Below are 25111 nucleotides of genomic sequence, written 5' to 3' on the forward strand. Positions count from 1 at the left end.
CAGTTATTGTGGATTTGCCAACCACATCTGCTGGAAGTTTGTTCCAAGGATCTACTACTCTTTCAGTAAAATAATATTTTCTTATGTTGCTTTTGATCTTTCCCCCCAACTAACTTCAGATTGTGCCCCCTTGTTCTTGTGTCCACTTTCCTATTAAAAATACTTCCCTCCTGAACCTTATTTAACCCTTTGACATATTTAAATGTTTCGATCATGTCCCCCCTTTTCCTTCTGTCCTCCAGACTATACAGATTGAGTTCATGAAGTCTTAGGGATACGTTTTATGCTTAAGACCTTCCACCATTCTTGTAGCCCGTCTTTGGACATGTTCAATTTTGTCAATATCTTTTTGTTGGTGAGGTCTCCAGAACTGAACACAGTATTCCAAATGGGGTCTCACCAGCGCTCTATATAGCGGGATCGCAATCTCCCTCTTCCTGCTTGTTATACCTCTAGCTATGCAGCCAAGCATCCTACTTGCTTTTCCTACCGCCCGACCACACTGCTCACCCATTTTGAGACTGTCAGAAATCACTACCCCTAAATCCTTCTCTTCTGAAGTTTTTGCTTACACAGAACTGTGTTAGCGAAAACTTCAGAAGTGAAGGATGGCACGCAGAACCGTATCTGCTGGCACGTGAGCTGCAGGAAATACGACTTTAGTAACCGAGTAGTTAATGCATGGAACTCACTACCCGACTCTGTAGTATCATCACCTAACCCCCAAAACGTTACCCTTAGACTATCCACTGCTGACCTCTCCCGATTCCTAAGACGTGAGTAAGGGGCGTGCATAAGCACATCAGAGTGCCTTCCATCCCCTGTCCTAATAATAATAATTTAATAATTATTTATTAGATTTGTATGCCGCCCCTCTCCGAAGACTCATTTTTTTCTCTTTTAGTAGTATCATGTTCTGTATATAAATATGATTATATCTTTGTATCCCACCAATATGTACTTGACAAAACAAATAAACAAAAACAAATTAAAGATTCCTTCCTTCGTTGGGAGGGATTATATAGACCAGTGATTTTCAACCTTTTTTGAGCTGCGGCACATTTTTTACATATACAAAATCATGGGGCACATTGAACAGGTGTTGGGGGGGGGGGGCTAAAAAAAGTTTGGACAAAAAATTATCTATCTCTCTTCCTCCCTTTCGCTCTATTTCTCTCCCTCTTTCTCTCTCTTCCTTCCTTCCCCACTCTGTCCATCCCTCTTTCTTTCTCTCTTCCTTCCTTCCTCTCTTTTTTGCTCTCTATCTCTCTCTCTTTCTCTCTCTCTTGCTTTCTTTCTCTCTCTCTTTCTCTCTCTCTTGCTTTCTTTCTCTCTCTGTGTGTCTTGCTTTCTTTCTCTCTCTCTCTTTCTCTCTCTTGCTGAGCTTCGCGGCACACTTGACCATGTCTTGCGGCACACTAGTGTGCCACGGCACACTGGTTGAAAAACACTGATATAGACGACTCATTTTATAGATGGTTATCGATGATTCCTTCGGTCCACTTCCAATTTCTTAAAATAGCTCCTGAAGTCCCAACGGCGAGCAACACGAGGGATAGAAATGATGTTAACAGTATTGCACACGTGTGAGATTTCGGACAGGAGATGTCCAGCCTCTGGAACAATGCCTGGAAGCTTGCCTTACCAATGTCTCGTTTTCAAAATAAACACCAGTATTATCCTTCGCAGATTGCATGTTCATGCTTCTCAAGGCATGGACATGATTCCCAAAAGTACAACTGGGGCTTTTAGGAAGTCTCTCCCTGCCAAAATAAAAGAAAAAAGAAGCCTGACCAGTCTGCCTGGGTCAGTGATTCCCAACCTTGGCAACTTGAAGATATCTGGACTTCAATTCCCAGAATTCCAAATATCTTCAAGTTGCCCAGGTTGGGAACCACTGGCCTAGGCGATCGGATAATATTTTGTTGTCATTGTTGTTCTGTTAAATATCTGTATCTATATTTCGTAGCATAAATATTTATGAAATATTTCAGAATAGAAACACAGAATCAAATGTGAAGAGGGGATGGGGGGGAGTCGATTTCTAATTTAAATTTAATTTCTCATTTAAATCCCAGCGTTCGCATTTTATTTGTGATTTGGCTGGAAGGAGATTGGGATAATATAGATCTAGAGCTCTGGTCATTGCAGTTTTCCCCGTCTTGTTTTTAAGCTTTATGTTAATTTATTAAAAAACAGTGGTCGACTAATAAGCGACCCCTGAGTTATCCTTAAGTAATCTAGCACATCAATTCTTATAAGACTTCACAGGGAGACAATAACTGATGGCACGCTTAGAATTCTTCAGTAGCTAAGTAGGACAAGTTAGCCAAGATTTGATTCACATCCCAAATGCTGCGGTTCATACTGATTGATTTATAAATCCAAGTGTTTATCCCAGCATCTTTGTAGTAGTCTGGAACTTAGAAACATAGAAACATAGAAGACTGACGGCAGAAATAGACCTCATGGTCCATCTAGTCTGCCCTTACACTATTTTTTGTATTTTATCTTAGGATGGATATATGTTTATCCCAGGCATGTTTAAATTCAGTTACTGTGGATTTACCAACCACGTCTGCTGGAAGTTTGTTCCAAGGATCTACTACTCTTTCAGTAAAATAATATTTTCTCATGTTGCTTTTGATCTTTCCCCCAACTAACTTCAGATTGTGTCCCCTTGTTCTTGTGTTCACTTTCCTATTAAAAATCTTATTCCCTCCTGAACCGTATTTAACTCTTTGACATATTTAAATGTCTCGATCATGTCCCCCCTTTTCCTTCTGTCCTCCAGACTATACAGATTGAGTTCATGAAGTCTTTCCTGATACGTTTTATGCTTAAGACCTTCCACCATTCTTGTAGCCCGTCTTTGGACCCGTTCAATTTTGTCAATATCTTTTTGTAGGCGAGGTCTCCAGAACTGAACACACTATTCCAAATGTGGTCTCACCAACGCTCTATATAGCGGGATTACAATCTCCCTCTTCCTGCTTGTTATACCTCTAGCTATGCAGCCAAGCATCCTACTTGCTTTTCCTACCACCCGACCACACTGCTCACCCATTTTGAGACTGTCAGAAATCACTACCCCTAAATCCTTTTCTTCTGAAGTTTTTGCTAACACAGAACTGCCAATGCAATGCTCAGATTGAGGATTCCTTTTCCCCAAGTGCATTATTTTACATTTGGAAACATTAAACTGCAGTTTCCATTGCTTTGACCATTTATCTAGTAAAGCTAAATCATTATGTCACCTCCGCTCTTCTTACCGTCAATCATTCCATGTGTTCGAAGTCAGAGGATACCAATACAAACAGATGTCGTTGGGACATTGTGGCCTGCGGATGGGCATGTTTGAAAGATCTTTGGGTAGCGCATAGCCCAGTGATGGCGAACCTTTTTTCCCTTGGGTGCCGAAAGAGCATAAGTGTGCGCTATTGCATATGTATGAGTGCCCGCACCCATAATTCAATGCCTGGGGAGGCCGGAAACAGCTTCCACTGCCCCCCCTGGAGGCCCTTTGGAGGCTGGAAACGGCCTGTTTCCCAATTTCTGGTGGGCCCAGTAGGCTCATGTTTTGCCCTCCCCAGGCTCCAAACGTTTCCCTGGAGCCAGGAGAGGGCAAAAACGCCCTCCCCATCCCTCCAGATGCTCTCTGGAAGCCAAAAATGCCCATCCATAGCTTCTGTTTGAGCCAAAAATCAGCTGGCTGGCACACACATGCATGTTGGAGCTGAGATAGGGCAACAGCTCACATGCCAGCAGATATGGCTCCGCGTGCCACCTGTGGCCCCTGTGCCATAGGTTCGCCATCACTGGCATAGCCCTTTGAATTTGCCCCCAAAATGAGGTCAGTGCCGACCAGTTTTGCCATGCAGGCAGCCCTCAACTTACGACGATCACAACCTAGCCCAAAATTTCCGTTGCTAAGCGAGACAGTTGTAAAATGAGTCCTGTCCCATTTTAACCACCTTTTGTGCTACCATTGTTAATTGAATCACTGCAGCCATTATGTCAAGTCACGTGGTCGTTAAGCGAATCTGACTTCCTCGTTTGATTTTCCTCATTGGAAGGGTGCAGCCAAAGGGGATGACGTGACCCCGCTGTGACCGTCATAAATCTGAGACAGCTGCCAAGCATCTGAATTTCCATCCTCCGGTCTTTGGAATGCTGCAAACAGTTGCAAGTGTGAAAAACGGTTGTCTCTTTTTTCCCCCAGTGCCGTCGTAACTTTGAATGGTCACTATATGAATGCTTGTAAGTCGAGGACCTACAAAAAGATATTGATCAAATTGAACGGGTCCAAAGACGGGCTACAAGAATGGTGGAAGGTCTTAAGCATCAAACTTATCAGGAAAGACTTAATGAACTCAATCTGTATAGTCTGGAGCAGTGTTTCCCAACCTTGGCAACTTGAAGATATTTGGACTTCAACTCCCAGAATTCCCCAGCCAGCGAATGCTGGCTGGAGAATTCTGGGAGTTGAAGTCCAAATATCTTCAAGTTGCCAAGGTTGGGAAAAAATGGTCTGGAGGACAGAAGGGAAAGTGGGAACATGATCGAAACATTCAAATATGTCAAAGGGTTAAATAAGGTTCAAGAGGGAAGTGTTTTTAATAGGAAAGTGAACACAAGGACAAGGGGGCACAATCTGAGATTAGTTGGGGGAAAGATCAGAAGCAACGTGAGAAAATATTATTTTGCTGAAAGAGTAGTAGATGCTTGGAACAAACCTCCAGCAGACATGGTTGGTAAATCCACAGCAACTGAATTTAAACATGCCTGGGATAAACATAGATCCATCCTAAGATAAAATACAGAAAATAGTATAAGGGCAGACTAGATGGACCATGAGGTCTTTTTCTGCTGTCAGTCTCCTATGTTTCTATAGGTTTGCCATCACGTCTAGATTAATGAAAAAGACCAGGGGAGACATGATAGCAGTGTTCCAATATCTTAGGGGCTTCCACAAAGAAGAAGGAGTCAGCCTATTTTACTGACCTATACAGTATTGGCAAGAGGAAAGAGTATATGTGTGCAATGCATGAACATGAGCCAGGAATATGTAAATATGGAGACACACAAGAGTTTTCAGATTTCAGGACAAGTTATCAATTAAACGAATAACCTAATTTGCTGTATCAAATTCTCTGTCTCCAGAGACCTGTGCAGAGGACTCTTCGCTTTCAAATCAAAAAGGGAAGGACAATCTCTACCAGGAAGGCCAATCAATATGCTGTTTAAAAATATATTGGAGAGGCAGTGTGGGATAGTGGTTAAGGCAGAGGTGGGCTTCACCTAATTTAAGGGGGGACATGATCGAAACATTCAAATATGTTAAAGGTTCAGGAGGGAAGTGTTTTTAATAGGAAAGTGAACACAAGAACAAGGGGACACAATCTGAGGTTAGTTGGGGCAAAGATCAGAAACAACGTGAGAAAATATTATTTTACTGAAAGAGTTAGTAGATGCTTGGAACAAACCTCCAGCAGACGTGGTTGGTAAATCCACAGTAACTGAATTTAAACATGCCTGGGATAAACATATATCCATTGTAAGATAAAATACAGGAAATAGTATAAGGGCAGACTAGATGGACCATGAGGTCTTTTTCTGCCGTCAGTCTTCTATGTTTCTATGTTTCTATGTTTCTACAGGAAAAAGTATAAGGGCAGACTAGATGGACCATGAGGTCTTTTTCTTCTATGTTTCTATGACTACCTGCCTCTGGGTCCTAAGTTTCAGAGCAGCCTTTGGAGTTTAAAAAAAAATGGAGAACTCTCACTCCTGGTAACTGATAGGTTTCTCTCTCACAATTGTTTCAGTGCAATTCGATATGATGCGTGCCTGCAACTTGATTGCCACCGTCGCCTTGACAGCCGGCCAGCTCCTCTTCGTGTTGGGATTGGTAGAGCTGCCCATCATTTCCCAGGATACCCAGTGGTGGGAAGAAGCCATCGCGGCTGTGTTCCAGCTTGCCAGTGAGTACCTTCCGTTGCCAAAGCTGAAAACTGCCCCATACATATCACACACAGGCACACAAAAATACACATTATGTACTACTCAAATGCACGAATCCCAGCGATCGGTTTGGTCCCACAGAGTTGGTCTTCTCCGGGTCCCGTCGACTAAACAATGTAGTTTGGTGGGACCCAGGGGAAGAGCCTTCTCTGTGGCGGCGCCAACCCTCTGGAACCAACTCCCCCCGGAGATTAGAATTGCCCCCACCCTCCCTGCCTTTCGTAAACTTCTTAAAACCCACCTCTGCTATCAGGCATGGGGGAAATGAGACATCTCCCCCGGGACTATACAGTTTATGCATGGTATGTTTGTGTGTATGTTTTTTGCTTTTTAATAAGGGTTTTTTAGTGATTTTAAATTATTAGATTTGTTATACATTGTTTTATTGTTGTTGTGAGCCGCCCCGAGTCTACGGAGAGGGGCGGCATACGAATCTAATAAATAATAATAATAATAATAATAATAATAATAATAATAATAATAATAATGTGTATGTACACCCACACCCACACTCAAAACTCTTCTAAAATTATGCACATTCAACCTCATTTAAAAACATACCCAGAGCCCAGGAGGGGAAAAAAGGAAGAAAAAAAATCAAAATTTTTCAACTGGTACTGCATATCTGACCGTACCTGTAGGAGCCCATTCCTGTCTGTACCACATGCAGAGGAGACATGGAGGGGGCTTCACGCATACACGAACGGGGATGGGATGCATCACAGGAGGCATTTTTGGGATTCGTGCATGCATATGAATACGAATCCCACCGGCCAATACGGTCCCACAGAGTTGGCCTTCTCTGGGTCCCGTCGACCAAACAAGGGACCCAGGGGAAGAGCCTTCTCTGTGGCGGCCCCGGCCCTCTGGAATCAACTCCTCCCGGAGATTAGAATAGCCCCCACCCTCCTTGTCTTTTGCAAGTTACTCAAGACCCACCTATATCGCCAGGCATGGGGGAACTAAGACATCTCCCCCAGGCTTTCTTATATTTTATGTTGGGTATGTATGTGTTGTATGGTTTTTTAACAGCTGGGGTTTTTTATATAATTCTTCTTATTAGATTTGTTCCATTGTTATACTGTTTTTATTACTGTTGTGAGCTGCCCCGAGTTTTCAGAGAGGGGCAGCATACAAATCTAATAAATTATTATTATTATTATATTCTTTGGGCACTCGGTCCAGAAAAGGTTGACCATCCCCGGTCCAGGCTCTCCTGCTTGGGCAGGAGGTTGGACTAGAAGGCCTCCAAAGCCCCTTCCAACTCTGTTATTCTCTAAGACTACAAATCCTGCCTCCGTTGACCCACTCCGTCCCATCAAAAGTGGCCCTGGGCTTCTCTTGCCACTGCTCTGGCCGCCCGCTGTCCCATCTCTGCTCCTCGGCTGGGGTTTTTTTTCCCCCCCTCGCCGCTGAGAGGAAATGCATTTTGGCTGGGTTTAGATTTGTTGTTTCATTGACAAACAGTACAAGAGGGCGGCCGTGTGCCTTTCTTCTATCGGGGCTGCTAATTTTAGACCAGGGGATTTTTTTTTCCTAGGCTGCAGTCTGTTTTAAACACAGTCAGAGAGAGACAGAAGGGCGCCAGGATTTCCCGACACAGGAGAAGGAAATGCCTGCTGTTACCTGTTATGCAAGCTGAACCTTGAAATCCTCAGCGCTAGGAGTGGAAAGGGGGGAGAGAGAGAGAGAGGGAGAAGAGAGGGAGGGAGACAGACAGACAGAAAGGGAGGGAGGGAGGAAGAGAGGGCGAGAGAGAGGGGGAGAGAAAGAGAGAGGGCGAGAGAGAGGGGGAGAGAAAGAGAGGGGGACAGAGACAGAAAGGGAGGGAGAGAGGAAGGAGAGAGAGGGAGGGAGAGGGAGAGGGAGAGACAAAAAGGGAGGGGGAGAAAAGGAGAGAGAGGGAGGGAGAGGGAGAGACAGACAGAAAGGGAGGAAGTGAGGAAGGAGAGAGAGGAGGGGGAGAGAGAGAGGGAGAGAGGAAGAGAGAGAGACAAAGACAGAAAGGGAGGAAGGAAGAGAGGGAGAAAGTGGGAGGGAGGAAGAGAGGGAGAGAGTGGGAGAGAGAGAAAGAGAGAGGGAGGAAGAGAGGGAGAGAGAAAGAAAGAGGGAGAGAGAAGGATGGAGGGAGAGAAAGAAAGAGAAAGCGTGGGAGGGATGGAGAGAGGGAGAGAGAGAGAGAAAGAAAGAGGGAGAGAGAGGGAGGGAGAGAAAGAGAGAGGGAGAGAGAGAGAAAGGGAAAGAGAGAAAGAGAGAGAGGGAGGGAGATAGAGAGAAAGTGGGAGGGAGGAAGAGAGGGGGAGAGAGAGAAAGAGAGAGGGAGGAAGAGACGGAGAGAGAAAAAGAGGGAGAGAGAAGGAGGGAGAGAAAGAAAGAGAAAGCGTGGGAGGGAGGGAGAGAGGGAGAGAGAGAAAGAAAGAGGGGGAGAGAGGGAGAGAGAGGGAGAGAAAGAGAGAGGGAAAGAGAGAGAAAGGGAAAGAGAGAAAGAGAGGGAGGGAGGGAAACCGAAGTTAGACTTTTTCATGCAATGCTATGAAGAGCAGCCATGGCGAGCCCCAGGATTGAACTTGAGGTCAGAAAAGCAGAAGAACGAAGGGAAGGGAAGACAAATGTCATCCAAGTCATGGCTATCCCAAATGCGCTTCCCCCCCCCCCCCCTTTTGGAGGTGTTTCACTTCTTATCCAAGAAGCTTCCTCGGCTCTGGCTGGATGGTGGTTAATTAGAAGGATTTATGTCCCTTGCAGTCAGCTGGCCATTTGCATCCTTTTAGAAAGCCGTTGAGGCCACCTGGAGGATTGTCTGTGTCCTCAAGAGTCACCTGAGTAATGCAAATGACCAGCTCTGTCTGCAAGGTGTATAAACCCTTCCATTCCCCACCATCCAGTCAGAGTTGAGGAAGCTTCTTCGATGAGAAGCGAAACGTCTTCAAAGAAAAACCAGGAGGTCCAGTGGCTTCTTGGGGGGGAAAAGCTCACCGGAAAAGACCCCGATGTTGGGAAAGTTGGAAGGCGAAAGGAGAAGAGGAAGGCAGAGGACAAGGCGGATTAGATAGCGTCATCGATGCAATGAACATGAACTTGGGCAAAACCAGGGGGGCCACAGAGGAGAAGAGGGGCTGGTGAGCCCTGGTCCATGGGGGTCACGAACAGTCGGATACATTGCTTAGCCCCTGAACAAGAACCTGGTGTAAACAATACCAGATCCAAGCAAAGAGAGCTAAACTCTCGAAACTCTCTAAACTAAACTCTATCTAACTAACTAAACTCTCTCTAAACTAACTCTCCAAACTCTCTAAACTAAACTCTATCTAACTAACTAAACTCTTTCTAAACTAACTCTCCAAACTCTCTAAACTAAATTCTATCTAACTAACTAAACTCTCTCTAAACTAACTCTCTAAACCCTCTAAACTAAACTCTATCTAACTAACTAAACTCTCTCTAAACTAACTCTCCAAACTCTCTAAACTAAACTCTATCTAACTAACTAAACTCTCTCTAAACTAACTCTCCAAACTCTCTAAACTAAACTCTATCTAACTAACTAAACTCTCTCTAAACTAACTCTCCAAACTCTCTAAACTAAACTCTATCTAACTAACTAAACTCTCTCTAAACTAACTCTCTAAACCCTCTAAACTAAACTCTATCTAACTAACTAAACTCTCTCTAAACTAACTCTCCAAACTCTCTAAACTAAACTCTATCTAACTAACTAAACTCTCTCTAAACTAACTCTCCAAACTCTCTAAACTAAACTCTATCTAACTAACTAAACTCTCTCTAAACTAACTCTCCAAACTCTCTAAACTAAACTCTATCTAACTAACTAAACTCTCTCTAAACTAACTCTCTAAACCCTCTAAACTAAACTCTATCTAACTAACTAAACTCTCTCTAAACTAACTCTCCAAACTCTCTAAACTAAACTCTATCTAACTAACTAAACTCTCTCTAAACTAACTCTCCAAACTCTCTAAACTAAATTCTATCTAACTAACTAAACTCTCTCTAAACCAACTCTCCAAACTCTCTAAACTATTTTGGCAACTTTTCTCTCTGTTCTGATGGGACCAGGGCTGGAATGCCTTGTTCAAACTCCACATCTGAGACATGTTTATTGGAGAGAACAAAGAAGATAAACTCCAGTAATATATTCCACATGTTACCGGGAGTGGGTGGGTTTTTAAATCGGCCCTTTGTGTTCGGATACAGAATGAATATATTCACGTGTTAACTTGAACTTTATCTGAATGAAGGAACCAAAAAAAAAATTATATCCCTTGGCCGTATCCGCATCTGACATGGATAAAACTCCGTCAAGGACCTAGGAGTATTCATCTCAAACGATCTAAGCACCAGACCTCACTGTAACAGCATTGCCAAAAAGACATTAAGAGTCATTAACCTAATTTTGCGAAGCTTCCTGTCCAGTAACACTGTATTGCAAACAAGGGCTTACAAAACCTTTACTGGACCAATTATTGAATACAGCTCAACTGCCTGGAATCCACACTGCATATCAGACATTAATACAATTGTTTGAGTCCAGAGATACAGAGTAGAATAGAATAGAATAGAATAGGATTTTTTTTATTGGCCAAGTGTGATTGGACACAGAAGGAATTTGACTTGGTGCAGATGCTCTCAGTGTACATAAAAGAAAAAGATACATTTGTCAAGAATCATGTGGTACAACACTTAATGACTGCCATAGGGGTCAAATAAGCAATGAAGAAACAATCAATATTAATAAAAATCTTATTTCAGGAGAATATTTCATGAGAAAAGTCCTCCACTCCTCTGTTCACAATAGAATTCCACCAGTCTTAAAATGTTGGGCTTGGATAACCTAGAACTACACGACCGCCTATGGCAGGGATGGCGAACCTATGGCACGGGTGCCAGAGGTGGCACGCGGAACCACATCTGCTGGTACATGAGCCGTTGCTCTAGCTCAGCTCCAACGTGCATGTGTGTGCCAGCCAGCTGATTTTTGGCTCGCACAGAGGCTCTGGGAGGGCGTTTTTGGCTTCCAGGGAGCCTCCGGGGGGATGGAGGGAGGGCGTTTTTACCCTCCACCGGCTCCAGGGAAGCCCTTGGAGCTTGGGGAGTGTTCTGTCGAGTTCTCTGGTAGAATCCTCCCAAAAATGCAAAGATACAATTTCAGACACACACACGTTTGAAAATTCAAAACAATGTTCTTTATACCGAAAATGCAAATAAACAGAGCACTCTTTTTGTATAGCAAAGAGCACTTGTCTCCAAACAAATTGGTAATTTGTACAAGTCCCTTATCAGTTCTGTGATACTTAGCTTGCAGCTGTGAGGCAATTCACAGTCCTTCTTTCACAAAGTGAAACACACTTGGCTCTGGGTTAGTTTCAAAGCGGGGGGAAAATCAGCACATAAAGATCAAAGTCAGCAAAGCAGTCATGAAACACAATGATCAGATAATCCTCCACAATGGTCAAACCCACAGGCTGCTTTTTATAGCAGCCTCACTAATTACCACAGCCCCACCCAACCACAGGTGGCCTCATTTTCTTTGATAATAATCTCTCAGTTGTTGTTGCCTATGCATCGCTCTCCGCATGCGTGGCTGTATCATTAACTCTTGTTCTGAATCCAAGGAGGAGCTAGATAATTGATCTCCTTCTGAGCTGTCTGCCACACTCTCCTCCTCCCTGTCACTCATGTCTTCTTGGTCAGAGGAGCCTTCATCATCAGATTCCACTCGGGGGGGGGGGCAAAACAGGCCTGCAGCATGTGGATGTCTCCCCCACATCCACAGTCCTTGGGGCAGGAGCTGGGCCAGAGCTAACCACAACAGGGAGGGTGAAACACAAGCCTATTGGGCCCACCAGAAGTTAGGAAACAGGCCATTTCCAGCCTCCAGAGAGCCTCCGGGGGGCATGGGAAGCTGTTTTCACCCTCCCCAGGCATTGAATTATGGATGTGGGCACTCGAGCATGTGCGATAGCATGCGCACATGCTCTTTCAGCACCCGAGGAAAAAAAGATTCGCCATCCCTGGCCTATGGTCTGACCTAAGCGTAGTACACAAAATTCTCTGCTGCAACGTCCTACCTGTCGATGACTACTTCAGCTTCAACCACAATAATACACAGGCCAACAATAGATGCTTAACTTAATGTAAACCACTCCAAACTCGACTGCGGAAAATACGACTTCAGCAACAGAGCAGCCAATGCCTGGAATGCTCTACCTGACTCCCTTGTTACATCCACAAACCCCCATAGCTTCAACCTTAAACTGTCTACCGTGGATCTCACCCCATTCCTAAGGGGTGTGTAAAGTGGGTGTGCATAAGCACACCAGTGTGCCTATTGTCCCTGTCCTACTGTCCCCATTTATTCATGTCCATGTTCATACTTATACCTGTTATCTCATACATGTTTTGACGAAAGAAAGGAAGGAAGGAAGGAAGGAAGGAAGGAAGGAAGGAAGGAAGGAAGGAAGGAAGGAAGATGGCAAAGAACAGGTTTTCACTAAGTATCCAAGCTTTGAGTTAACGACTCCTTATGAAACTAAGTAATATCACTGTCACTGGTGATGTTACCTAGCTTGGTAATGAAATGTCTGCCATAAACCACAAGCTCACAGAGCACCAAGGACCCCACAGTTGTTTTTCTCTCCCTCCTCCAACTCTATTTCCTTCTAGCATTGATCACATTACCTAGTTTGGTAATGAAATGTCTGCAAAAAACTCCCCAGCAAACCCAATAGAGCACCAAGGATCTCATATATTCTCTTATCTACAGAACTATTCCAGTGGCTCTGAAAACTATATTCTTTAATTAACAAAGGAATAGAAACATAGAAACATAGAAGACTGATGGCAGAAAAAGACCTCATGGTCCATCTAGTCTGCCCTTATACTATTTCCTGTATTTTATCTTACAATGGATATATGTTTATCCCAGGCATGTTTAAATTCAGTTACTGTGGATTTACCAACCACGTCTGCTGGAAGTTTGTTTCTTTCAGTAAAATAGTATTTTCTCATGTTGCTTTTGATCTTTCCCCCAACTAACTTCAGATTGTGTCCCCTTGTTCTTGTGTTCACTTTCCTATTAAAAACACTTCCCTCCTGGACCTTATTTAACTCTTTGACATATTTAAATGTTTCGATCATGTCCCCCCTTTTCCTTCTGTCCTCCAGACTATACAGATTGAGTTCATGAAGTCTTTCCTGATACGTTTTATGCTTAAGACCTTCCACCATTCTTGAAGCCCGTCTTTGGACCCGTTCAATTTTGTCAATATCTTTTTGTAGGTGAGGTCTCCAGAACTGAACACAGTATTCCAAATGTGGTCTCACCAGCACTCTATATAGTGGGATCATAATCTCCCTCTTCCTGCTTGTTACACCTCTAGCTATGCAGCCAAGCATCCTACATGCTTTTCCTACCGCCCGACCACACTGCTCACCCATTTTGAGATTGTCAGAAATCACTACCCCTAAATCCTTCTCTTCTGAAGTTTTTGTTAACACAGACGTGCCAATGCAATACTCAGACTGAGGATTCCTTTTCCCCAAGGAATCATTCCAAAAATTAACTACAACAACAACAAATAGAGTTGTTGTCATAACAGCAAGCCTCTCAGATCAGAGAACAGCCAACAATATGACGTACACATGTTAATTTGGCCCAGAGCTTTATTTCCATTCTAGCTTCATCGTTACTAACCCCGTACAACTGGTCGCATCCCAAAAGGGAAGAAACGTTACCAAGAGAGCCGAAGGTTTCAGCCAAACCTACCTCAAATACCCCAAACAAAACCTGACCTTGGCAAGCGAAGCCATCACACTGGATGTAATGGCTCCCAGCCCGGCCTGACTCTGACTCCAGCCACCTGGGTCCGTCCTCGAGAGAGGTGCATCCTTTTCGGAAACAAAACAAAACAGAACCCTAACAAAATACAACTTTAGGAAGCGGAGAAGAAGGAAAGGGGGAAGGAAGTACGACTGCTGGACGGACAGCTTGTACACCTTAGAGCAGTGATTTTCAACCTTTTTTGAGCCGCGGCCATAGTTCCCTCTAAGCTGAGCAGTGAGCAATCGCTCACTTAAAAATCATCATCAACTCAGAGTTTTCCAAACCTGCCCAGAAGCCGAGAGGGAAAGAGTGAGAGGGAAGGAGAGAGAGAGGAAGAGAGGAAGAGAGAGAAACAGATAGTTTGTTTATTTATTTATTATTTCTGTGCCGCCCAGTCCCGAAGGGACTGCCGCTCAGACACTATAATTTTCCGCCCACCCACGCCAAAAAATTAGAGGGAACACTGGCCGCGACACATTTTTTACATTTACAAAATCCTGGGGCACACCACCAACCAAAATGACACTCTAACTATAGATAGATTAGATTAGATTAAATTTATTGGATTTATATGCCGCCCCTCTCCGCAAACTCGGGGCGGCTCACAACAATAATAAAAAACAGTACATAATAACAAATCCAATGCCCACCAATCTAATTACAATTTAAAATTAGTAATTTCCTAGAACAATCCCAATATATATAAAAAACAGGCACACAGTCAATCAATCAACAACACAACATGGGCAAGGGGGAGGTGTTTTAGTTCCCCCATGCCTGACGGCAGAGGTGGGTCTTAAGGAGTTTACGAAAGGCAAGGAGGGTGGGGGCAATCCTAATCTCAGGGGGGAGCTGGTTCCAGAGGGTCGGGGCCGCCACAGAGAAGGCTCTTCCCCTGGGTCCTGCCAGACGACATTGTTTAGTCGATGGGACCTGAAGAAGGCCGACTCTGTGGGACCTAACCGGTCGCTGGGATTCGTGCGGCAGGAGGCGGTCCCGGAGATATTCTGGTCTGGTGCCATGAAGGGCTTTATAGGTCATAACCTATAACATTGTGATTCATTGTAATGCATTGTATATCACCCTCTGTGGGGCCCTCTTATAAAAAGAAAATGGTCAAATATCTATATACACCATCATTATAGACATAACCAGCTGAGGGTGAGGCTTCATCTAGTGGTGGCAACATTTATCTCCAGTCCTGACCAGGATTGGAAATTGAGACCATGGCGAGGAGTAGCAGCTTCAACTACTCGCCGTGGCCAAACAATGACAAGTGCACAGCAGCCCAAGCAGGGACCTTCCTGGGTGTGGATGGGAGGCGGCCTGCTATTGGCTCATCGCTAGTGGTCGGGATGAATCCTAGAATGTGATTGGTCAGTGAGCATTCCCTGTGCCTCCACTCTTCCTGTCGCTGATAGGTGGAGGGATTGTGAGAGGAATGTTTATGTTCGGATGGAGGCGGCTGGTGGTGGGCATAGTTCCCTCTAAGCTGAGCAGTGAGCAATCGCTCACTTAAAAATCATCATCAACTCAGAGTTTTCCAAACCTGCCCAGAAGCCGTGAGGGAAAGAGTGAGAGGGAAGGAGAGAGAGAGGAAGAGAGGAAGAGAGAGAAACAGATAGAAAAAAGAGAGGAAGGAAAAGAGAAAGAAAAAGAATGGGAGTAAGGAAGAGAGAAAGAAAATCAAAATCTAGTTTGAAACTAGCTCGACTATTTAAGTGGCATTTTGATATTGATAGAGTTGCCCTATTATGAGCTCGCTGTTATAGACACACAGTACAGTATTTTATTTTGAAATTCTCTGAGGCAAAACAGGGTGGGGGGTTTTTTTGTTTATTTATTTATTTATTTATTATTTCTGTGCCACCCAGTCCCGAAGGGACTGCCGCTCAGACACTATACTTTTCCGCCCACCCCCCCAAAAAATTAGAGGGAACACTGGTGGTGGGTCGGATAAATGGCTTCCATGGGCCATATCCAGCATGCGGGCCATAGTTTGGGGACCCATGTTTACTTTCCCCACGGCACACCTGACCATGTCTCACGGTACACTAGTGTGCCACGGCACACTGGTTGAAAAACACTGCCTTAGAGGGAAGAGCTGTTTGCTTTGGAAAAAAGACGGTGGTGAAATCTAAAATGGTTTTGTGCAATGGGAGCTTTGAGCTAACATTCATAACAGTGATGGGCTCCTATGGCTACGATCAGGCACGGAAAGCCAGTAGAAAAATGTAGATTTTTTTTTCCCCTGGGCTCTGGGTATGTTTTTCCTATCGCAGTAAATGAGGTCGAATGTGTATAATTTTAGAAGAGCTGTGCATGCATGCATGTGTATACATACTGTTGTGGTTAACTCTGGCCCAGTTCCTGCCCCAAGGACTGTGGATGTTGGGGAGACATCCACATGCTGCAGGCCTGTTTAGCCCCCGGTGGAATCTGATGATGAAGGCTCCTCTGACCAAGAAGACATGAGTGACAGGGAGGAGGAGAGTGGGGCAGACAGCTCAGAAGGAGATCAATTATCTAGCTCCTCCTTGGATTCGGAACAAGAGTTAATGATACAGCCACGCATGAGGAGAGCGATGCATAGGCAGCAACAACTGAGAGATTATTATCGAAGAAAATGAGGCCACCTGTGGTTGGGTGGGGCTGTGGTAATTAGTGAGGCTGCTATAAATAGCAGCCTGTGGGTTTGGCCATTGTGGAGGATTATCTGATCGTTGTGTTTCGTGACTGATTTACTGACTTTGACTTTTTGTGTGCTGATTTTTTCCCCGCTTAGAAACTAAACCAGAGCAAAGTGTGTTTCACTTTGTGAAAGAAGGACTGTGAATTGCCTCACAGCTGCAAGCTAAATATCACAGAACTGATAAGGGACTTGTACAAATTACCAGTTTGTTTGGAGACAGTGCTCTTTGCTATACCAAAAGAGGGCTTAGTTTAAGTGAATTTTCATTATAAAGAACATTGTTTTGAATTTTCAAGCGTGTGTGTGTCTGAAATTTGTACCTGTGAATTTTTGGGAGGATTCTACCAGAGAGCCCGACAGAACACATACACATACAATCTATATAGTAGATAATGGATATTTTTGTGTGCCTGTGTGCCATATGTATGTACACCTGTGGCATATATACATAGAATTAAATAGTATATTTTGGATGTTCAGTAATAGTAGATAGATAGGGAAATTTTATCTCTTTCAGGCGAGGAGAGGCCAGGCACCCTAACCCTAACCAGGGATGTCAAGTTGGCCACCTTTAAGCCAGTCACATGACCTTTAAGCCACCCCCCCATTCATATGATTGTCAAGCCACTCCTACCTGGTCACATGGCCAGCAAGCCACACCTATAAAATAACCCCCGCCCACAGTGTGGTTGTAAAAAAAATTTGCAGCCTTTTACTGATCCATAGCTTTGCTTCTGGAGGTTTCTCTTTTTAGAGAGTGTCTATGGAGATTCTCATAGGGACACGGTGGCCCAGTGGTTAAGACACTGAGCTTGTTGATGAGAAAGATCGGCAGTTCAGCGGTTCGAATCCCTAGCGCCAGGTAACAGGGTGAGCTGAGCTTTCATTACTTGTCCCAGCTTCTGCCAACCTAACAGTTTCAAAGCAAGTAAAAAATGCAAGTAAAAAAATAGGAACCACCTTTGGTGGGAAGGTAACAGCAGTTCCGTGCACATTACCCATTTATTATTATTATTATTATTATTATTATTATTATTATTATTATTATTATTATTATTATTACTATTATTAATTAGATTTCTATGCTGCCGCTCTCATTTCTGCTTCCTGGGTAACATCCAGAAAATGGGTAAGGCGCACGGAACTTTATTTATTAATTAATATTTTTTTAATTTATTTATTAAATTTGTATGCCGCCCCTCTCCGTAGACTCGGGGCGGCTCACAACAGCAATAGAAAAACAATGAACAATACAAATCTAATAATTAAACCTAAAAACCCATAATTTAAGACAACATACACACAACATACCATACATAAACAGTATAGGCCTGGGGAAGTTATCTCAGTTCCCCCATGCCTGACGGCAGAGGTGGGTTTTAAGGAGCTTACGAAAGGCCAGGAGGGTGGGGGCAGTTCTGATCTCAGGGGGGAGCTGGTTCCAGAGGGTCGGGACCACAGAGAAGGCTCTTTCCCTGGGCCCCGCCAAATGACATTGTTTAGTCGACGGGACCTGCTGTTACCTTCCCACCAAAGGTGGTCCCGATTTTTGCCCACAGAGGTGGTCCCTCCATGAGCAAGGGGCTGGACTAGATGACCTACAAGGTCCCTTCCAACTCTGATTCTGTGTTCTTAAAGACAGAAGCAACATCAAACAAGCTTTGATCCTGTTGGCAACCCAGGGTCGCTTATCTTCGGCCACTGTCTTGTTCTATTCTTTGAAAAAAAGGTTTGATTCAAAGGAAGCAGCACGACAGAAACAAAGATTAGAGTTTGCACTTTAGCACTAGATCTGGCTCTCTGCCAGGACCATTCGGGCAGGACGCTGGTTCTTCGGATCTCATGTACAAGCTCACAGAGTAAGGTCCAATCCCTGACACTGTCCTTTCCAAATTTCTTCCTCGACTCCGTTATCTGTTTCCTTCCTCAACGGAAAAGCAACCCACTCCCAATACTGGTTTGTTTGGTCAGGGACGAGAAAACAAGTCCGGATAAACAGTATGGAGCAGACTAAAGAATAAACACCAAGCCATCGTTTTTAACTGAAAAATGAATGTAGGGTTGTTTTTAAAGAGCCTGTGAACATTTTGCAAACATAAAAGAATAAAATTGTTTTAGCAGCTTGGCTATTTAGAATGTAATGTTTTTCAAACTATGCCCCCTCCAAAAAAACCCCACCCAGGTATAACAAATATTTTCACCATGCTTGTGTGTGGGTATTAAGACACCTCCCAGTTTGGTATTATTCATAAAAATATGCTTTTTAAAGTAAAAAAAGCTGCCTAATTGCCCCAAGCCACTCTGAGCCTTCGGAGAAAGGCGGCATACAAATCTAATAAATAATAATTAACCAGATTTAGTTGCAAGTTAATTAATCAAGCCAATTAAATACTGCAATTTCTTAATATCTATTACTTTTAGAGTCACTGCCAATTGGGCAGTATGTAAATTGATCTATCAATTAAATCTATCAATTAAATATCTCTCTCTCTCTCTCTCTCTCTCTCTCTATCTATCTATCTATCTATCTATCTATCTAGTCTTCGGAGAGGGGCAGCATACAAATCTAATAAATAATAATAATAATAATAATAATAATAATAATAATAATAATAATATCTATCTATCATCTATCTATCAGAAATATAAAAAAATTAAAATATAAACCTTCAGAACTACAAGAAATAAGATTTAAAGGGCGCGATCCAGTTATTGTAACGGGTCATTAAATCGTGGATGAGAAAAAAATATATATCCCAAACGTCGTATGAAGAAAACAACCAATAGAGCTTTCAACGAAATAGGAATAACACTGAAGGATAATCGATTGCATTGGAACGTCTGAAGAATTCCAAGGTTCGAAAATCAAAATTGTATGATGAAAATGAAACTGCATAGTTGTGTCTGTGCAAGTACTGTGTAAGGTTGCAGAGCAAGAGATGGAAGTTTGGCCTTTGTTAAAATAGAGATCTAAGTGACATTTAAAGAAAAAGAAGGACTTCTTTTTGGGCCCACAGTTTCCAGAACTCCTTACTCCCAGCCCCATAAACATTCCTTATTTTGCTTTTTCTAAAAATAATTTTAAAAATTAAATTAAAAAACTTCTGGCAATGCAAGTCACAGTAACAGAGAGAATCTCTCACCCTGAAAATTCCCTTCCACATTATTCATTCACTAATGTGCGGAGCTGGAGTTCAAGCCAAAGGTTCTGTGAAGGGAAACAGCCTTGCTAACATCAGTAAAAAAAATTGTTTGAATGTTGAGTAGCCCAAGGAAGTCTTAGGAGCTTTGCGGGATGAGTAATGTACCCTTCACAATGATAGATGGGCAGTTGGAAGCCTCTCCACTTAGACATTTAGACCATTCCTCCCGGTTTGGACCGGTTCGCCTGAACTGGTAGCAAACCGCTGGTGATGATATAAGAACCTAAGAAGAGCCCTGCTGAATCAAGCCAAAGCCCATTGAGTCCAGCATTCTGTGTCCCACAGTGGCCCACCAATTGTCTATGGGGATTTTGAGCAGAAAGAGAAGGCAACACCCTCCTTTTCCCTTGACCCCCAACAAATAGTACTCAAGGGAATCCTGCCTGCCTCAACCAACATAGAGGCGGCACTTGGACATCCGTTTCCTGCCTGTCGGTGACTACTTCAGCTTCAACCACAACAACACAAGAGCACACAACAGATTTAAACTTAATATTAACCGCTCCAAACTTGACTGTAAAAAATATGAGTTTAGTAACCGAGTTGTCGAAGCGTGGAACTCATTACCGGACTCCATAGTGTCATCCCCAAACCCCCAACACTTTACCCTTAGATTATCTACGGTTGACCTATCCAGATTCCTAAGAGGTCAGTAAGGGGCAAGTACAAGTGCACTAGAGTGCCTTCTGTCCCCTGTCCTATTGCTCTCCTATATCTCCTATACCTTTCTTCTATTCCTATATCTCTTCTTCTATTCTTTCATTGATATGTTCTATTACTATACCTTATTTTCTACTCTTTCTTAGATATATTTTACTATGAGTATCTCCTCTATAACCTTCATCATGTATTTTACTATGTGTATATAGATATATACCCACTAAAACCCTCATTGTGTATTGGTCAAACAATGACATCACAGAACCAGTTTGGTCTGTGGGCGCCACCATCGGGTTTTTTTAAAAAAAAAAATTGGAATTTTTTTGGGTGCATTTTTTGGCGGAGCAGAGGTGGAAGCGGAAGGCTCATCGCGCGGTGGAGAGGCGCTTTCTCTCTTGCCCGACTGTCTTTGGGGGAAATGCGAATGGTAGGAGCTGAAGCCCGGCCTGCCTGGGACTTTTGGAGGAAGCGAGCAAGTAGCAAAGTAATCTTACTTTGCGGATTTTCGTTTATCGCGGGTCGTCCTGGAACATAACACCCGCGATAAACGAGGGATCACTGTAATTCATAATCCACTCCTGATTTAGACTGCGTTTTGGGGTCCACAGCGCAAATGGGGAGCGAGGAGAGATGGGAATGGAGGACAAAAGAGAGAGAGAGAGAGAATCATAGCTTGTCCTGTTCCCCCATCTATATTATCTCAGATTATCTCAGGGACCGCCTTCTGCTGCACAAATCCCAGTGACCAGTTAGGTCCCACAGAGTTCCCTTGTACTTGCCGTACAAAACGGCGGGTGGAAGCGCACGGCACCGTACAAGAGCAAATGCCTTTCAATGGCTTGCTGACTCCAGCTGTCCCAGGTATCTTGCAGGAGCCACAACATATCTAGTGGCATCTGGGACCAGAAACATTCCCAACATGTATGTTTATTAGCGTTTTCCTTCCAGAGATATCCAATGATTACAATCCCGAAGCCATCCCGTTGCCAAAAGCTAGGAAAATCAGTCCTGTGTATATGGAGCAGCCCTGATGGCTTCTCCCGATGACTAATCATTACACTTGAGCTGTCTGGCTTTATCGTAATTCTGTCTTGCGCCCAAGAATAGATGTTTATCGCAGGAGGCCTTTTGCAAGCCATGCCACGGATGCACGAAGGAGGGGGGACAACGCAGCCTGATGGAGACAGCCAGTCCGATTCAGGGCTGACCTGTCCTTGCCCGCAATCCTGACGGAAATGGTATCTGCAGATCTTGATGTCTGTTTACCGCCCTCTTGCTTATCCTAGCCTCCTTCTGCAAAAGGGGGCCTTTTGTCGGTGCGAATTCCCTTCTGTTGTGGTGGTGGTTAAGGAAGTGTTTGTGAGACAAGGGGGAAACTGGATTTCTCCTCCCTCCCCGTTATGCAAGGCCTATTTATTTATTTATTTTATTTATTTTTGTCCGATACATAAGGTAGGTTTCAGAGGATATAATCATAGTAAAATGTATCAATGGAAGATTCGAAGAAAATGTTCAGTTCTGGAGACCTCACCTACAAAAAGATATTGACAAAATTGAACGGGTCCAAAGAGGGGCTACAAGAATGGTGGAAGGTCTTAAGCATAAAACGTATCAGGAAAGACTTAATCAACTTTAATCAACTTAATCAAACTTATCAGGAAAGACTTAATCAACTAAGTTTGGAGCGGTTAATATTACGTTTGAATCTGTTGTGTGCTCTTGTGTTGTTGCGGTTGAAGCTGAAGTAGTCGTTGACCAGAAGGACGTTGCAGCATATGATTTTGTGGGCAATACTTAAATTGTGTTTTAGGCGCCGCAGTTCTAAGCTTTCAAGACCCAGGATAGATAGTCTATTTTCGTAGGGTATTCTGCTTCGAGTGGAGGAGTGAAGGGCTCTTCTGGTGAAATATCTTTGGACGTTTTCGATAGTGTTGATGTCTGAGATGTGGTGTGGGTTCCAGACAGATGAGCTGTATTCGAGAATGGGTCTGGCATAGGTTTTGTAGGCTCTAGTCCAGGGGTCAGGAACCTTTTTGGCTAAGAGAGCCGTAAACGCCACATATTTTGAAATATAATTCCGCGAGAGCCGTACGTATCTCCCTTTCTCTCTTTCTCTCTCTCTTTCTCTCCCCCTCTCTTTGTCTCTTTCTATCTCTTTCTCTCCCTCCCTCTATCTTTCTCTTTTTATCTCTCTCTTTCTCTCTCTCTCTTTCTCCCCCTTCTCTCCGAAGTGGGGAGGGCCGGGTTGGCACCAAGGGAGCTCGAGACGGGGTGCAAAAGCAAACTACTCTGCTGGCCCAGGCCCACATCGGAAGGAAGGAAGGAAGGAATGGTAAAAGGGGCGATCAAGAGAGGAATGGGTGAATGAATGGACGGAGGGTGGGAAGGAAGGAAGGAAAGAGGGAAGGGACAGGAACAGAGGAAGGGTGCAAAGAAAGCAAGGAAAGGTGTGAAAGGGGAGAGTAAGAGAAGAAGGAGTGAAAGAAGGGAATGAGGGAGGAAACAAGGGAGGAAGGAGAAGGAAAGCAAGAAATGGAGGGAAGGAAAGAAAGAAAGAAAGAAAGGGGGAAGGGACAGGAACAGAGGAAGGAAGCAAGGAAACTTATGAAAGGGGAGAGTAAGAGAGGAAGGACTGAAGGAAGGGAGGGAGGGAAGAAGGTAGGAAGGAGAAAGAAAAGAAATAGAGGAAGGGAAGGTAAAAGAGAGAAAGAAAAAGCAAGAAAGAAAGCAAGAAAGAGAGAAAGAAAGAATGAAAGAGAAATAAAAATAGAGAGGGGGAATGAAAGAAATGGAAGGAGGGAAGGAAGGAGAGAAAGCAAGAGAAAGAAAGAAAGCAAGAGAAAGAAAAAAGAATGAAAGAGCAAGAGAGAAAGAGAGAAAGAGAAAGAAAGAAAGGCAACTTCAAAGAAAGACTCACTGAGCATCTCTCACTCTCTCTCTTTCTATCCCTTTCTCTCTCTTCCTTTCTATCTCTCCTCTTCCTTTCTCCTCTCTCTCTCCCTCTCTTTCTACCCTCCTTTCTCTTCCTTCTCTCCCTCTCTCCCCTCCCTCCCTCCTTCCTTCCTCTCCATTTCTCTTTCCCTCCCTCTCTTTCCCTTTTCTTTCTTTTGGTCCACTTCTCTCTCTCTCCACTTCTCCACTTGCCTCCCCCTCGCGCCTCGCCCTTCCCACCCGGCCACCCGCGCGTGCTTACCAGCAGCAGAAATTCAAGTAAGCCCAAAAGAAGCCATTGGCTCCGGGCGGCGTTCATGGCCCCCCCGAACCCCCAGCCCAGCTGGAGCTCCCTCTCGCCGCCGCCATCTCCCTGCGACTGCCTGCGGCCGCTGCAGCCCCCCCCTCCCACCGGGCCCCAAAGGACATTTGCCACCAACGCCAGTGAAGCTTCAGCTGGGCGGGGCGCTGCCGGTACTTCCCTCCTGGGGCTCCCGCTCGCAGCTGTCCCCCGGCTTCTGCTCGATGCCGCGGTTTTCGGCGCTGTCCTGCTGTGCCCCAAAGACGGAAGGCGGGAAAAAGGCGAGAAGAATGGAGCTCTCCTTCTTCCTGCCTTCCGTCTTTGGGGCCCAGCAGGACAGCGCCGAAAACCGTGGCATCGAGCAGGAGCCAGGGGACAGCTGCGAGCGGGAGCTCAGTGCTAGGAGCCCTGTCTGCGAGCCAGATACGGCCATCAAAAGAGCCATATCTGGCTCGCGAGCCATAGGTTCCCGACCCCTGCTCTAGTCAGTAGTGTGAGATTGCCAGAGCAGAAGCTATGTAGGATCAGGTTAACAACTCTGGAAGCCTTTTTGGCGATATTGTTGCAGTGGTCTATTCTCTTCCATATGTATTGTGTATTGGACAAAGAATAAATAAATAAAATAAATAAATAAATAAAAAACTCAATCTGTAGAGTCTGGAGGACAGAAGGAAAAGGGGGGACATGATCAAAATATTTAAATATGTTAAAGGGTTAAATAAGGTCCAGGAGGGAAGTGTTTTTAATAGGAAAGTGAACACAAGAACAAGGGGACACAATCTGAAGTTAGTTGGGGGAAAGATCAAAAGCAACATGAGAAAATATTATTTTACTGAAAGAGTAGTAGATCCTTGGAACAAACGTCCAGCAGACATGGTTGGTAAATCCACAGTAACTGAATTGAAACATGCCTGGGATAAACATATATCCATCCTAAGATAAAATACAGAAAATAGTATAAGGGCAAACTAGATGGACCATGAGGTCTTTTTCTGCTATCAGACTTCTATGTTTCTATGTTTCTAAGATATAGGAATAATACGGAAGAAATAATAGAGTTATTAACATATAATAAACATATACATGTAGTTAGTAGAAATATAAGAGAAGTATTAGGACAAGGGATGGAAGGCACACGAGTGCGCTTATGCACACCTCTTGCTGACCTCTTAGGAATCGGGAGAGGTCAACTGTGGATAGTCTAAGGGTAAAATTTTGGGAGTTAGGGGATGACACTACAGAGTCTGGTAATGAATTCCATGCTTCAACAACTCGATTACTAAAGTCGTATTTTTTACAGTCATGTTTGGAGCGGTGAATATTAAGTTTGAATCTGTTGTGTGCTCTTGTGTTGTTGTGATTGAAGCTGAAGTAGTCTTTGACAGGCAGGACATTGTAGCATATGATCTTGTGGGCAATACTTAGATCATGTTTAAGGCGTCGTAGTTCTAAGCTTT

General features: G+C 44.0%; 2 protein-coding genes across 2 annotated transcripts in view; one reads left to right on the forward strand and one right to left on the reverse strand.

Annotated features, from left to right (window-relative positions):
- Positions 1 to 25111, reverse strand: part of IFT140 (intraflagellar transport 140) — a 152570-nt gene that overhangs the window by 64138 nt on the left and 63321 nt on the right. The gene's annotated exons all lie outside the window — the stretch shown is intronic.
- Positions 1 to 25111, forward strand: part of TMEM204 (transmembrane protein 204) — a 45721-nt gene that overhangs the window by 15318 nt on the left and 5292 nt on the right. The window contains exon 2 of the mRNA XM_070761862.1: positions 5829 to 5984. Coding sequence (XP_070617963.1) covers positions 5829 to 5984 — 156 coding nt within the window. The remainder of the gene's footprint in view (positions 1 to 5828; positions 5985 to 25111) is intronic.

The sequence above is a fragment of the Erythrolamprus reginae genome, chromosome 9 (assembly GCF_031021105.1).
Source record: "Erythrolamprus reginae isolate rEryReg1 chromosome 9, rEryReg1.hap1, whole genome shotgun sequence".
NCBI lineage: Eukaryota > Metazoa > Chordata > Lepidosauria > Squamata > Dipsadidae > Erythrolamprus > Erythrolamprus reginae.